This window comes from Chiloscyllium plagiosum, unplaced genomic scaffold (genome assembly GCF_037043375.1).
Source record: "Chiloscyllium plagiosum isolate Xiang-an unplaced genomic scaffold, Cpla_swu_hap1 HiC_scaffold_19, whole genome shotgun sequence".
Taxonomy (NCBI): domain Eukaryota; kingdom Metazoa; phylum Chordata; class Chondrichthyes; order Orectolobiformes; family Hemiscylliidae; genus Chiloscyllium; species Chiloscyllium plagiosum.
Window position 1 is genome coordinate 55,410,067 of NW_028270157.1, and position 16,346 is coordinate 55,426,412.

Consider the following 16,346-nt stretch of genomic DNA (forward strand, 5'->3'; position numbering starts at 1 on the left):
TGTGAAAGATTTCAATGGAAATTCTTAAAATATATCTAGGAGAGCTTTTTATGATCTCCAAGAAAGGGGGTGATGCTGAACCTGGTTCGAAAGAACAAAGCCAGGCAAGTGGTCAAACTGTCAGTGGGGATGCACTTCAGCGACAGTGAACATGACTCTATAGGATCTAAGGAAGCCATGAAAAAGGACAAAGCAAGACTGGAAATATAGCTTCTGATTGTGGCGGGGGCAGGGGAGGGGAGGAGTGGGTCTGATTTTAATATGATAAGAGAGAACTTATCCAAACTAATCTGGAAGCACTTATCTGTAGGAATATCCACATTTGGAGCAGTCTTTCAAAAAGGAAATGGTGCAAGTATAGAGCAACAAGTCCAGAAAACCCTGAATGTCAAGGAATATACAGAATTAGATTAGGATAAAAGGGATGTTTAATAGGTACTGAGGGGCTCAACTCAGAGGGAGCCCCTACAGTCATGTAGAAATCAAAGGGGTTACTTACAAAAAAAATTTAGGAAAATCATAGAGTCACAGAAACAGACCCTTCAGTCCAACTCGTCCATACTGACCAAGTTTCCCAAATTAATCGAGTCCCATTTGCATGTATTTGGCCCATATCCCTCTAAACCTTCCCTGTTCATGTACCTGTGCAAATGTCTTTTAAATGTCGCAACTGTGTCTGCATCAATCACTTCCTCTGGCAGTTTATTCAACATGTGAACCACCTTCTGTGTAAATAAAGTTGCCCTTCAGATCTCTTTTAAATCAATTTCTTCTCACCTTACAAATATCCCCTCTAGCTTTGAACTCCCCTACCCCAGGGAAAAGACCTTTGCTAATCACCTTATTTATCCTCCTCATGATTTTATAAATCTCCATAAGGTCACCATTCAACTTCCCATGCACCAGTGAAAGAAGTCCCAGCCTCTCCTTACAACCGAACACTCCAGTCTTGGCGACATCTTTGTAAATCTTTTCTGAACCCTCTCCAATGTAATAATATCCTTCTTATAGCTGAAAAGGGGGAAATGAAAAAACACTATTGGGTAAAATAAAGGAAACTCTAAAGGCATTTTCTAATTGTATTATGGGCAAGAGGATAACAAGGGAAAAAGTAGGACCCATTAAGCACCAAAGGGCAGCATGGTGGCTCAGTGGTTAGCTCTGCTGCCTCACAGTGCCAGGGACCCAGGTTTGATCCAAGCCTTGGGTGACTGTCTGTGTGGAGTTTGCACATTCTCCCTGTGTCTGCGTGGGTTTCTTCTGGGTGCTCCAATTTCCTCCCACAATTCAAAAGATGTGTAGGTCAGGTGAATCAGCCATGCTAAATTGCCCATGGTGTTTGGGGTAAATATAGGGTAGAGGAATGGGTTTGGTCGGTAACTCTTCGGTATGGACTTGTTGGGCCGAAGGGCCTGTTTCCAAACTGTAGCGAATCTAATCTAGTCAAAGTGACGAACTGTGTGTAGAGTCAGAAGCCATAGGTGAGGAATTAAATGATTGCTTTGCATGTGTATTCACAAAGAGGAGGACAATATAGGTATAGAAATGAGGGAGGGGAACTGTGAAAAACCTGAGCAAATTAGTATTGACAGGTAGGAGGTGTTCATGGTTTTAGCGAGGGTGCAGAGAAGATTCATCAGGATTTTACTTGGTCTGGAGTGTTTTTGTTATGCAAAAAAGCTAGATGCTCTGAGGTTTAGAGCAGAGAACACTAAAGGGGACACCTGTTTCAGGTTTTCAAAGTAATGAGGGCATAGATTAGAAAAAAAAACTTTCCCTTTGTAGAAGGGTTCATAACAGGAGGCACGGATTTAAGGGAGGGCAGGGAGTTTAGAGAGAATTTAAAATAATTTTTTCAGTCAAAATGTGGTGAGCATCTGGAACTTACTGCCTGAAAAGGTTAAAATCAACGAGGCAAAAGTGAGGACTGCAGATGCTGGAGATCAGACTCTAGATTAGAGTGGTGCTGGAAAAGCACAGCAGGTCAGGCAGCATCCAAAGAGCAGGAAAAATCGACGTTTCAGGCAAAAGCCTGAAAAGGTGCAGAGGCGGGAATCATCACAACATTTAAGAAGAACATTTGACATATAAAGTGCTGGAAAATGGAACTAGAGTAGATGGATGCATGATGAGTGATGAATGGGTCAAGGGCCACTTTCAAACCATAAAACATTGACTTTATGACTATGATTTAACATTTTGGGAAGACATTAAATCCTAGGTGCTGTGTTTTGACAGTATGCAAGCAATTACCAGGCTCAGCTTGATGATTACACATCAATCTTTGGCTGATCTACATTTAGTCCAATATATTCAATGTAACTCTGTACCATGTTTTCCAAGTTTGCAGTTCAGAACCTGAAAGTCTCCAAGCCGACCCAAGGAATAACACCTCTTTGCTTGTTCTCTGGCAAAGACCAAGAGTGGTTTATAGTGCTGTCCTTGAGAGATATGCAGTGTTCCATCAGCAGTTGGATGGAGAAGACCAGACCAGACACCAGTTCCTGACAGATGGGGATCAGGACATGGTAAAGTATAACTCAGAATGTCAAACATTGCAATAACTTTCATAGTGTCTGATCAATGGTCAATGAAAAGAGCGTCATTGTGAAATGAAGCTAAAACATAATCCTCAAATCCTATCATTCCAACTCAGTATTTTACCTCTCTTGTTTCAGGGAGCCATTCTCAACAATTTATTGCCGAACACAAGTTATGTTGTTCAAGTGGTTGCCATATGCTCAGATGGTTTGTATGGGAAGTACAGTGACCGACTGATTGTGGACATGCCGATGGAATTTGAAGACCCAGGTAAGCGTGAGACCTAGTCTACACTCTTTCACCCAATTGCTTGAGATCCCTGTGCTACTGTGCTCTTCAGAAATAGATTTAAAATAATTCCATGGATCTCTGAAATCAGTGCAATCTGGAGTGAGAAGAATTTAACCTTTTCTTATTATGACTTCTGAAGTCAATGTTGATTGTCAAATGTTTTGCTGTAATTTGAAAGATTGGCTTGATGCTAATGCAGATATCTGGGTTGTGCTGAGATTCACAAAGTGCTTTAGATATGAAATGCCAATTGAATGTTGTATTTTCTTTAATGGTGGTGGGATTCCCTCAATTTGTTGTAGCTGGTATACCTTGCTTATGGCATTTTTTTTCTTTTCAAAAGCAATGAACAATATAATTGATGTCAGCTCATTCTATTCGTGCTCGCAATCTCATAGGTAATGGGCGGAATACCTTTCAGACAAAACTGCTCTGTTTCTCATTGCTTTCTGTTTGCTCTCTGTACAGGATTTAAAGTTAGAATATACAAAGAAAGAATCAGTTGCTTTCTTTTTTCAGAAGACCTTCCATCCAAAATGTTGCAGCAAATGTAATTAGCTATTTGATGCTTCCAAAAATGTTCAGGGTTGAGTATGAGATGTTCATCTTGTATATGATTTTTCCAACCACTCTCCATTGACATTCCTGAAAATGCCTATCTCCCCCACCTTGCTTTCGTGCATCTACTATTGAAACCCTCAGCTATCCATTTATCAGTTCATAAGAATTAAGAGCAAGATTAGCAGAGGAAGACATCTGAGGCTTGTTCCACTATTCAGTTGGGTTGGTGACGATTCACCACGGCAGATTTGCCTCCGATGATTAGCCACTGCTGGTTCTCCACCAGCGTTTCTCCACTGGGGTCATTTGACCTCTGGAGACTATTCGTCACCAGAAACATATATATGTACTGATTGTTTTCCCTCCTGCCTGTTCTTTCATACTTCTCAGTCCCCTTTATTTATACAACTACATACTACATATTGATAAAAAAAAGTGAAATAAATATCATTTTATTGGTTTATATATAAAAATGAGTTACAAACTTTAACCAGAAAAAGGAATTATATTTTTAAAATCTTTATAATAGCAGTAAAATCTCACATTAATATTAAACAATGAAATTTCAGTTCATTTGATAGTTATGCGCTATTCCTCTAAGATATTCCAATAAATCTCTTTCGCCGTATTCAAGAACAATTTTGTTTTCAATCGTCTGCGTCTCGATTTTTTCTAGCCTTACTTGTGTGTTCCATATATAAATCATGCCCCATTTGCACTTTCATTTACATTCCAATACATCTCCATGTGGTTAGGTGGTGAGCTCTGAGTTCAAAAGCAATTCTCCGATGAGCGGCTTCAGCGTGAATATTTGTGCGATCTTCATCATTTATTGTTGTCTCATAGACCGACCACATATCATGGGGAAACAAAGGTGTCCTTCGGCTACTGCCACATCTATTGTAGAGTCCAATATAATTAAATTCAAGCCAATCTAGTATTGGTTGTAGTTCTTGAGGCAAAAAATCTGCGAGTGCTTCTACGTAGTTATCATGGTCAGTAAGTGGCACAAAAGCCAAAGCTACACATTCGTTAATAAGAACACTAGGTACTTCCTGCGATTCTTCTGCACGACGTTTTAAACATGTTTTCACTTTCACAACTTGGACACTTAGAGTCATAGAGTCATAGAGAGGTACAGCATGGAAACAGACCCTTTGGTCCAACCAGTCCATGCCGACCAGATATCCCAACCCAATCTAGTCCAACCTGCCAGCACCCGGCCCATTTCCCACCAAACCCTTCCTATTCATATATTCATATACCTTTTAAATGTTGCAATTGTACCAACCTCCACCACATCCGCTGGCAGCTCATTCCATCCTCTGCGTAAAAATGTTGCCCCTTAGGTCTCTTTTATATCTTTCCCCTCTCACCCTAAACCTATGCCCTCTAGTTCTGGACTCCCCGACCCCAGGGAAAAGACTTTGTTTATTTATCCTATCCATGCGCCTCATAATTTTGTAAACCTCTATAAGGTCATCCCTCAGCCTCCGACGCTCCAGTCAAAACAGCCCCAGCCTGTTCAGCTTCTCCCTGTAGCTCAAATCCTCCAACCCTGGCAACATCTTTGTAAATCTTTTCTGAACCCTTTCAAGTTTCACAACATCTTTCTGATAGGAAGGAGACCAGAATTGCACGCAATATTCCAACAGTGGCCTAACCAATGTCCTGTACAGCTGCAAAATGGCCTCCCAACTCCTGTACTCATACTCTGACCAATAAAGGAAAGCATACCAAACACCTTCTTCACTATCCTATCTACCTGCGACATCACTTTCAAGGAGCTATGAACCCGCACTCCAAGGTCTCTTTGTTCAGCAACACTCCCTCTGACCTTACCATTAAGTGAATAAGTCCAGCTAAGATTTGCTTTCCCAAAATGCAGCACCTCGCATTTATTTGAATTAAACTCCATCTGCCACTTCTCAGCCCATTGGCCCATCTGGACCATCCTGTTGTAATCTGAGGTAACACTCTTCACTGTCCACAACACCTCCAAACTTGCTAACTGTACCTCTTATGCTCGCATCCAAATCATTTATGTAAATGACAAAAAGTAAGAGGTTCCAGCACTGAACCTTGTGGCACTCCACTGGTCACAGGCCTCCAGTCTGAAAAACAACCCTCCACCACCACCCTCTGTCTTCTACCTTTGAGCCAGTTCTGTATCCAATTGGCTAGTTCTCCCTGTATTCTATGAGATCTAACCTTATTAATCAGTCTCCCATGGGGAACCTTGTCGAACGCCTTACTGAAGTCCATATAGATCACATCTACTGCTCTGCCCTCATTAATCTTCCTTGTTACTTCTTCAAATACTCAATCAAGTTTGTGAGACATGATTTCCCATGCACAAAGCCATGTTGACTATCCCGAATCAGTCCTTGACTTTTCAAATACATGTACATCCTGTCCCTCAGGATTCCCTCCAACAACTTGCCCACCACCGAGGTCAGGCTCACCGGTCTATAGTTCCCTGGCTTGTCTTTACCGCCCTTCTTAAAAGTGACACCACGTTTGCCAACCTCCAGTCTTCCGGCACATCAGCTGTGACTATCGATGATATAAATATCTCAGCAAGAGGCCCAGCAATCACTTCTCTAGTCTCCCACAGAGCTCTAGGGTACACCTGATCAGGTCCTGTGGATTTGTCCACCTTTAACCGTTTCAAGACATCCAGCACTTCCTCCTCTGTAATCTGGACATTTTGCAAGGTGTCACCATCTATTTCCCACAGTCTATATCTTCCATATCCTTTTCCACAGTAAATACTGATGCAAAATATTCATTTAGTATCTCCCCCATTTTTTGTGGCTCCACACAAAGGCCACCTTGCTGATCTTTGAGGGGCCCTATTCTCTCCCTAGTTACCTTTTTGTCCTTAATATATTTGTAAAAACCCTTTGGATTCTCCTTAATTCTATTTGCCAAAGCTATCTCATGTCCCCATTTTGCCCTCCTGATTTCCCTCTTAAGTATACTCCTACTGCCTTTATTCTCTTCTAAGGATTCACTCGATCTATCCTGTCTATACCTTACATATGCTTCCTTCTTTTTCTTAACCAAACCCTCAATTTCTTTAGTCATCTAACATTCCCTATATCTACCTGTCTTCCCTTTCACCCCGACAGGAATATACTTTCTCTGGATTCTTGTTATCTCATTTCTGAAGGCTTCCCATTTTCCAGCCATCCCTTTACCTGCGAACATCTACCTCCAATCAGCTTTCGGAAGTTCTTGCCTAATACCATCAAAATTGGCCTTTCTCCAATTTAGAACGACAACTTTTAGATCTGGTCTATCCTTTTCCATCACTATTTTAAAATGAATAGAATTATGGTCGCTGGCCCCAAAGTGCTCCCCCACTGACAACTCAGTCACCTGCCCTGTCTTATTTCCCAAGAGTAGGTCAAGTTTTGCACCTTCTCTAGTAGGTACATCCACATACTGAATCAGAAAATTATCTTGTACACACTTAAGAAATTCCTCTCCATCTAAACCTTTCACACTATGGCAGTTCCAGTTGATGTTTGGAAAGTTAAAATCCCCTACCACAACTACCCTATTATTCTTACAGATAACTGTGATCTCCTTACAAGTTTGTTTCTCAATTTCCCTCTGACTATTGGGGGGTCTATAATACAATCCCAATAATGTGATTATCCCTTTTTTATTTCTCAGTTCCACCCAAATAACTTCCCTCGATGTATTTCCGGGAATATCCTCCCTCAGCACAGCTGTAATGCTATCCCTTATCAAAAATGCCACTCTCTCTCCTCTCTTGCCTCCCTTTCTATCCTTCCTGTAGCATTTGTATCCTGGAACATTAAGCTGCCAGTCCTGCCCATCCCTGAGTCATGTTTCCGTAATTACTATGATATCGCAGTCCCATGTTCCTAACTATGCCCTGAGTTCATCTGCCTTCCCTGTTAGGCCCCTTGCATTGAAATAAATGCAGTTTAATTTATTAGTCCTACCTTGTCCCTGCCTGCTCTGACTGTTTGACTCACTTCTGTTCTCAGTTGTACCTGTCTCAGACTGATCTCTTTCCTCACTATCTCCCTGGGTCCCACCCCCCACCTTATTAGTTTAAATCCTCCCAAGCAAATTTCCCTGCCAGTATATTAGTCCCCTTCCAATTTAGGTGCAATCCATCCTTCTTTACAGGTCACTTCTACCCCAAAAGAGATGCCAATTATCTAAAAATGTGAATCCTTCTCCCATACACCAGCTCCTCAGCCATACATTCATCTGCTCTATCCTCCTATTCCTGCCCACACTAGCTCGTAGCACTGGGAGAAATCCAGATATTATTACCTTTGAAGACCTCCTTTTTACATTTCTGCCTAACTCTCTGTAATGTCCCTTCAGAATCTCAACCTCTTCCCTTCCAATGTCATTAGTTTCAATGTAGACAATGACCTCCTGCTGGCCCCTCTCCCCGGTGAGAACATTCTGCACCCTCTCTGAGACATCCTCGATCCTGGCACCAGGGAAACAACACACCATTCTGCTTTTTCTCTGCTGGCCAAAGAGACGTCTGTCTGTACCTCTCACTAGAGAATCCCTAACACAATTGATCTCTTGGAAGCCAACGTACCCCTCGTTGCATTAGAGCCAGTGTCAATACCAGAAACTTGGCTGTTCGTGCTACGTTTCCCTGAGAATCCATCACCCCCTACATTTTCCAAAACAGCATACCTGTTTGAAATAGGTATATCCACAAAATGCTGCGGAAGGAGAATGTGTGTGTCTATTAATTGTTTTTATCACAGTGCCACTCTTGTTCCATCACCAAAACTTAATACTTCAATCACTCTTGGATAGTTTATCAAAAATATATATAAAACCATCGTGGTAAAACTTATTTTCACATTTACTAATAATTTGTGTTTCCATACTAAAAATTCCTGTTCCAAAAATACAAGCTTAAAAAAAACTCTTCTGTAACGAAAATAAGTTGTTATTGAAACAACGCAAACACTACCTTAACCAATATAACGACTATTTTATATACCATCAATATTCAAAATATTTGACTTAATTGCGGTGGCGAATCATCTTCAGTGGCCAATGGGCGGTGGCTAAGCGTCCTCGGTGGTCAAAGGGCAGTGGCTAGTCAGCGGCAGCGAATCTGCTGTGGCAAATGGTCCCATCCCGATTCAGTTAGATTGTGACTATTCTGATTGTGAACTTAACTCTCAGAAATGCAGAATTATTACAGTACAGACGACCATTCAGCCCATTGCACCTGCACCAGCTGACAATCAACAATAAATGATGATCTAAGGATGAAGCATAATTATATTTTATTTTTACATAGCTTTTTGGACTCTTTCTTGTTCTCTGACTGGTTTTAGCTTTTCTAGAAAAAGGTAAGTGCAAAATGTGAATACCTAAAATAACTTTCCTTACCAGCCTGAGCCCTAAACCCTTCCATCCTGTTATCCACCATCACCAAACCTCCCAAGAACTCTTCACTGCCTTACTGATCCATAACCTGTCTAAATCTGCCTGGAGGTAAAAACAATGACTGCAGAAACCAGATTCTGGATTAGTGGTGCTGGAAGAGCACAGCAGTATGCTGCCTGAACTGCTGTGCTCTTCCAGCACCACTAATCCTAAATCTGCCTGGAGCACATTTAATGACTCAGCCTCCACGGCTCTTTGGGGCAGAGAATTCCAGACTCTAACAAACTGCTGAGAGAGAAAACATTCCTCGACATCACTGTCTTAATTAGGAGAATACTTTTAGTTTCAAACTCAACTCTCCCAACACACTCCTTCCTTACCTCCCATGTTCTACCCTCTATATTAACTTGAGGTCATCCAAACCTCTGCTGTCCATGTCCTAACTGACTCCAAATTCCATTCACCCAGTTAAGCAATGCCTCATCTTTGAGATTCTCACACTCTTGTTCAAATCCCTCTATAGCCTTGCCCCTGCATAATCTGTAAACCCCTCCAGCACTGCAAGCCTCAGAAATCTGTGAACTTCTAATTCTAATTCTTAATTCTCAATCTCTAATTTTAAATACTGTACCAGTGATCATTATGCCTTCAGCTGCTTGGGCAGCACTTTTGGTTTGCCCTCCTCATGCTTCTGCCTATATCTTATTCATTTTTTGAGATTAAAATCTATTAAGCTCCTTAAATTCTATCCCTTTAACCAAGCTTTACATTACATGACCTAATATCTCTATTCTTGGAATTAAGGTTGCATTATAATGCTCCTGTGAAACACCTTGGGATGTTTCCTGTGCTATATAAGTGTAGGTTGTTGTAGTAGAATACAAGTTAAGGAAGCCAGCTGTGAACAAGTGTAGTTGGAAATATAATTAGATAAAACTAAGAGTTACAATGCTAGGAGAGACTGAGGAGAACTAAACCGAGGAGCAGGAAAATCAATGTTTTGGGCAAAAGCCTTTCATCATTCATTCCTGTTCAGGACAATTCCTGAAGAAGGGCTTATGCCTGAACGTCGATTCTCCTGCTCCTTGGATGCTGCCTGACTTGCTGTGCTTTTCCAGCATCACACTTTTAACTTTAATCTCCAACATCTGCAGTACTCACTTTCGTCTAATAAATGATATGCACTCACCAAAATCAAATTCTTTCAATGAAATCAAAATAGTGCAGAATCTAGAAATCTGAAATAAAGAAAACAAAATCTCAGACTAAGACTAAATCTAAGACAAGAGTTATTGCTTATGACTTTTTTGTCATAAATCATTTGAGTTGCAAAGAAGAGTTATACTGAACTTGAAACATTAACTCTGTTTCTCAGTCAATAGGTGCTGCAAGAATTAATGCAAGAGTTTCTCTAGTGCTTTCAATTTTTATTTCAAATTTGGTACACTATGCCCCTTCGTCCCATCTATGACTTGAGCCCAAAGCGATGAGCCTATATAAATTTTAAGACAAGCAATTAACATTGTTCATATTTCTATTCTTGTAATGTTGATTTTGTTAGTATCACTTTATGTAATTATCGTAGCAATCGATAAAGCACAATAAATAAAATTTAAAGTTCAATTGCTTGTTATATTTTAGTTCTTCGCCCTTTCTTCTGATTACCAAGTAATAAAGCTACAAATATACAGCTGAGGGTCTGTGACTTGTGCACTGAATGATATGCTTCATTTCATTTATTGATTCTCACTCAGCCTTTGGACTTTCCTTTCTCTGCTTCATTTAGCATCAGTTTATTTCGGAAAATTGACAGCAGATATGCTCTTGCCTTTGCATTGATTCTCATTCAGAATTAATACTATTTTTAGCTTCACCAGTTAATCTTATTGCATTTGGAAACTTATATCTTAAGTCATGTTAGATAGAAACTATTTTTAAGTTAACTCAGTTCCATGTTCTAAATCAAATGAATAGCAACTATTTGCTTTGATAACCTGGTGTAACAGATATTTCAAATGTACACTGAGATCGGTCTGTTATATGCATAAATGATTCATTTTAAGCTAACCTCCTGAAAGAAAGAGAAAAATACAAATTGAGTCAAATATTTGACTCAACTTCATTCAATACGGCTCAGTATGAAGGACCAGGATCCATTTCAAGAATGTTACTGTAGAAACATCCTGGGATCAACTCCTTGATTGATTTTCACAAAGATTCTGTGGAAATAGGCAGATCACTAACTAAAGGGGCAATCATTCAATTGGAGTTCAACCTACGAATGACAGCTTTCTTCTTATTCACATAAAATTTTACTTTTTAAATAAAACTTACAGAAATTCTCTAAGATTGATTTTGGTTGTGTTATTTCATCTTTTGTTTAAATTTCAGCATATGCTGGGTCTTTGATTCTGCTAATCTTTTATTCTATACATTCAATATTATCCACATTTTCACTCCTTACATGTGTGTACTTATCCAAAAATATAAGCAGGTTTGTATTTTAATTTGTATGTCAAAGAGATCAGCTTTATATATTTAATGAAACACAGAAGCACAAATGAGCACACAACTTCTGAAAGAATGACTATGGTCCACCAAATTATTTAAGTAGATGACTGAAGGACTCAAAGTTGTTCATTCCAGATGAACACAAGGTTCTGTTAGTGTCCCTCATCTCTCTTGTAATTTTGAGTTTTCCATTGTTTAGGACTGTCCTTCTCTGTTAAAAAAAATAATTATGCTAAATATTCTGCTATTTTCTGCGTGTTTTAATGTGGTGTTTATGTGTACATTCAAATCAACATTATGACAAGATGTAGTCAAAGTTCATTGTCCAGCAATAGTGAAAAGCGTATTTAGTTTGATTACCTTCCTTAAAATGTTTGTTCCATTTCACTTAATAGTTGTACAACAAAAGTTGTATTTTTAAATAATTGGTGGCGTGCTCTCTTCTAATATATTTTATACTTTTATTCACTGACTTGGCTTAGAGCTCCCAAACTTGGAAACAGATTTGAGGGTTGGCTCTAGGTTACATTTAAGCTTGACATACGTAACAACTTGGCAGATCCATGACATACTTGTTTCGTCGATAATATTTCCCATGTCAGGATCTGGTTTAAGCAGTTCCTAATGAGTGTGTCTGACAGAAGGCAATAGGCTTAGATGCCTAGAACTTCAAACAGACTTGTACTTTCTATGCTGAATCATATGTAGAAGTCTGCCTCTCATTGCTGAAGGCATAAATTCATCAAACTTCTGGTGTATAAACACTTAAGTTTCTTATGATTATTCTTGGTGACACAAACTCTGGAATTAGACATCTAGCTAGATTTCTACATCCAAGACAAAGACCTCCTATTGATCATTCTGCCTCCAATTGGTGGAACCATTATTTGAATGTGACATTGTGTGTATCTTTGCTCTGAACTGGAAAATTTTGCAGTATTCTCATGTACTTCAGTGAGTGATACAACTCACCACCCACTCAGGAGATCTGTTTGATCCCACAATAATCCTGACAAGATCAAGCATAAACATGTCAATTCTCCAATGATTGATTAGTGGTGATCGTCCTTGGGGGAAGGAATTTCTTTTGTGTGGAGTTGGTTTCAAGATGGCGTAAGTTGGCATTGGGAAGGTGGAATCCAGTACCATTCCCTTTTGCAGACTCTGATTATGCAATATCTGAGCCAGGACAGTGTGCTGTAATCCTGAACTAATTATTGACTGCCCAACTTGGCTTAGAGATGGGAGCCAAGAAAGTCAAAGGAAACAAAAAGGCTCATCTGTCCCTGGAGGCTGGGTTCATCCCACTCAACTGTAAATAAATGCCGGAGAGCTAGAGTGAAACAGCCAATCAGCAGGAACCTTATTTGCACTCTTTGGGTCTACAGGTCAAATTTCATTTGTACCCCAGTGTATATTTGAGAGGGTAGGTATATTGAATATGTCTCTATAAGAATAACCTAGGCTGTTTTTTAATATGCCAGTTGAAATGCTACTTATGAAGATTACACTGTAGTTTGGATGAAGAACTCCAAAGCATGGTGATGGGCTAGTGCTCAATTGTTCTATGTTTGATAATGAAAGTCTGTTCACAATGGAAGCTCACAGTGCTTGACTTGTTAAGTCTTGGTGTGGACTCAGAGAAAGGTAAGCAAAGCTAGAAGTTAGTTACTAGATGAATGAGAGTGCACGTTTTTCTAAACAAAACTGCAAGTTATCCTCCTGGCCCAGACAACCTAGTTGCTGCATAGCTCCATGATATGAAATGTGCATATGGAATGAGCTGAACATTCCAGGAAGGAAATCAGTTAATAGAATCAATGCAAGAGAACTGGAGTCAGTAGTAAAATAAATTATGGATCTCCAGAATGTTTAACAGATTAACGCTGTATTAAAATTGTTCACACCACACTGGAAAATATTAAAGTCAAAAAAATTAATTTATGCCATTGGATTGACATGTCACTTCTAATGAGTATCTCATATTAGCAGCTGCTGAACCATATTATATCAGTGTGTATTTCAGTATATCTATTGTTTGTAGTAAACAAAGCTATGTTTTAATTGAATTTGTTTGCAATTGCAAAAAATGCCTGATAAGCTACTGAGTGTGTTTTACAATTAGATAGTATTTCACAAAACAGTGTTATTGAACTACAAGGAAATTGGGAATCTCATCACCATTTCTTTACAGCATTGTACTTGGCAAAGCAAAGGTAAGATTATTTGGTCTTTTTTCTTAAATTGACATTTACGTTATTTCTTATAGTCATTTTTAAAAACACAAAAAAAAAGAATTATTTTACAAAGATACTGATTATCAATTGAACAATTGTGTGATGAAATTTGTACATGATAGCATTTGATCTTGATTTAAATGTTTGCAAACAATGGTCATTGCTGTTTGCATTGTAAACAGTATAAAAGGCATTCATTTTCAGAGAGCTGTGTGCAGTTAGTTTAATTTTGCTAACAGTGAATACTGTGAAGGAAATTTTCTTAAGTGAAACTATTTATCCCGTATCCTTTCAAAATCCCAAGGTTTTGGTCAATCTATTTAACTGTGGTATTGTTTTCATTATGATAGGAATTGCTTTGAAGATAGAATTTATGCAAAAATTGCCTATAGGCAAAGAATGTTGAAAATGGAAGGTGAAAATTCAGATTTATGCTAGACACATCCATCTGATGCAAATACTGTAGTTTTAAAAATATATTGTTTTACTGAGAGAACAACCTACTCCTGTATGATACTAATAGGGCCCTCAACAATCTTTGGTTACCAAGGTGAAAAACTCAGCAAAGATTCTATCCACGGCAGATTGTTATACAGATAAATGCATAAGCATGCAAATTAGAAGCAGAAACATGCTAGTCAACCCTTTGAGCCTGCTCAGCTGTATAATAAGCTCATGACTGATATCGTTTTCATCTGATTGCAACCTCAAATCTACATTCATCCCTTTGCTTTACCAAGGCTGTAACCGCCTCTGCCTCAATGATTATTAGAAGACTCTGTTTCTGCCACTTTTAAGGAAAAGAACTCCAAAGACTCATGACCCTCTGAGAGAAAAGAAAACCCTCGTTTAAAAAAAAATCCTCAGTCTTTTAAAATAGATCTCAAAGATTAACCTTTTTGAAAAGTTTACGATGCATTTGTTACCATATTGAATTAAACTGATGGTAGTGAAAGAATACTTAGTTCATGATAGCAATCATTGACAAACTTCAAATGAGAATTGCTCTTCCGTATATCTTATCTGGATCTGATCATGGGCCTTAGTTCAACTCCTGGTGGGCCCTCACCCTGTTCTGGACTCAGTGGGTTCCCTAGAGCCCTGTGCTATGGTTATTGGGCCCTTATATAACCCCCTGTCCACAGCCCTGCACTACAGTGCATAATGAGGAACAGTTTCACTTGTACAATGTCCTCTTGGGGAAAAATGGGAATAATAGAAAGGGAACTTAATACATAAAAAGAGTGTTACTCATTGGCCACTACTACCTATCTGACTTGGGTTTTACTCAAACCACAAACTTCTCTGAAACAGGCAAAAATCTTATTGGAATATTCAAATTGCAATCTAATGCCATCTTAAGCCCCTTATGTGGATTTCAGCTAACCAATACCTCCACATTTGACAAGTATCTTCTCACTTGCTGCTAGTTCCTCAGCAAAAGTTTGTTTCTAAGTCAGATTCTTTACAACCTCAGTGCTGTATTTGATTCCAACTGGAGCTTCTGACCATATACATCATCACCTAAGACCTCCTATTTTTATCTCTGCAACATTGTCTCTCTGTACCCTCTTTCAGTTCATCTGTTGCTTTATCTTCATCTTTACTATCATTGAGGCAGAGGCGGTTACAGCCTTGGTAAAGCAAAGGGATGAATGTAGATTTGAGGTTGCAATCAGATGAAAACGATATCAGTCATGAGCATATTATACAGCTGAGCAGGCTCAAAGGGTTGACTAGCGTGTTTCTGCTTCTAATTTGCATGCTTATGCATTTATCTGTATAACAATCTGCTGTGGATAGAATCTTTGCTGAGTTTTTCACCTTGGTCCTATGCTCCATAAACCTGAGATCATTAAAAATGCTCTCAAGTATATCCCAAATTTTTCTCTATGCCTTATTTTTACTTTTATACTCATTCATGGGATGTGGGTGTCACCAGCTAGGCCAGCATTTATTGTTTATCCCTAATTGCCCAGAGGGGCAGTTAAGAGTCAACCACATTTCTGTGGTGTCTAGAATTGCATGTAGTGCAGACCAAGTAAGGATTGCAAATTTCCTTCTTTAAAGAACATTAGTAAACCAGGTGTGTTTTTTTTTGACAATGGTCATCATGAGAATCTTATTTCCTAAATACTATTGCATTCATAGTGGCTCAGTGGTTAGCACTGCTACCTCACAGTGCCAGGGACCTGGGTTCAATTCCAGCCTCAAGCGATTGTCTGTGTGGAGTTTGCACATTCTCCCTGCCTCTGCACTGGTTTCCTCCAGGTGCTCCAGTTTCATCCCACCGTCCAAAGATGTGAAGGTTAGGTGAATTGGCCATGCTAAATTTTCCATAGGGATGTGTAGGTTAGGTACATTAGTCGGGGGAAATAGAGGGTAGGGGAATGGGTCTGGATGGGTTACTCTTCAGAGGATCAGTGTGAACTTGTTGGGCTGAAGGGCCTTTTTCCACACTGTAGAGATTCTAATTCTAATTTCAATTCCACCGTCTGCTACAATGGGGTTTGAATCCAGGTCCCAGAACACCACCTAGATCTCAGGATTAGACAATAGACAGTAGACAATAGACAATAGGTGTAGGAGTAAGCCATTCAGCCCTTCGAGCCTGCACCGCCATTCAATATAATCACGGCTGATCATTCCTAATCAGTATCCTGTTCCTGCCTTATTTCCATAACCCTTGATTCCACTATCTTTGAGAGCTCTATCCAACTCTTTCTTAAATAAATCAAGAGAGTGGGCCTCCACTGCCCTCTGGGACAGAGCATTCCATACAGCCACCAC

The 16,346-nt window shown here is 39.4% G+C and overlaps 1 protein-coding gene across 3 annotated transcripts in view; it reads left to right on the forward strand.

Annotated features, from left to right (window-relative positions):
* LOC122559541 (receptor-type tyrosine-protein phosphatase zeta) overlaps positions 1–16,346 on the forward strand; it is a 265,364-nt gene that overhangs the window by 172,797 nt on the left and 76,221 nt on the right. For all 3 annotated transcript variants that reach the window (XM_043709180.2, XM_043709179.2, XM_087997408.1), the window contains exons 9-10: positions 2,344–2,528; positions 2,679–2,811. In XM_043709180.2, coding sequence (XP_043565115.2) covers positions 2,344–2,528; positions 2,679–2,811 — 318 coding nt within the window. The remainder of the gene's footprint in view (positions 1–2,343; positions 2,529–2,678; positions 2,812–16,346) is intronic.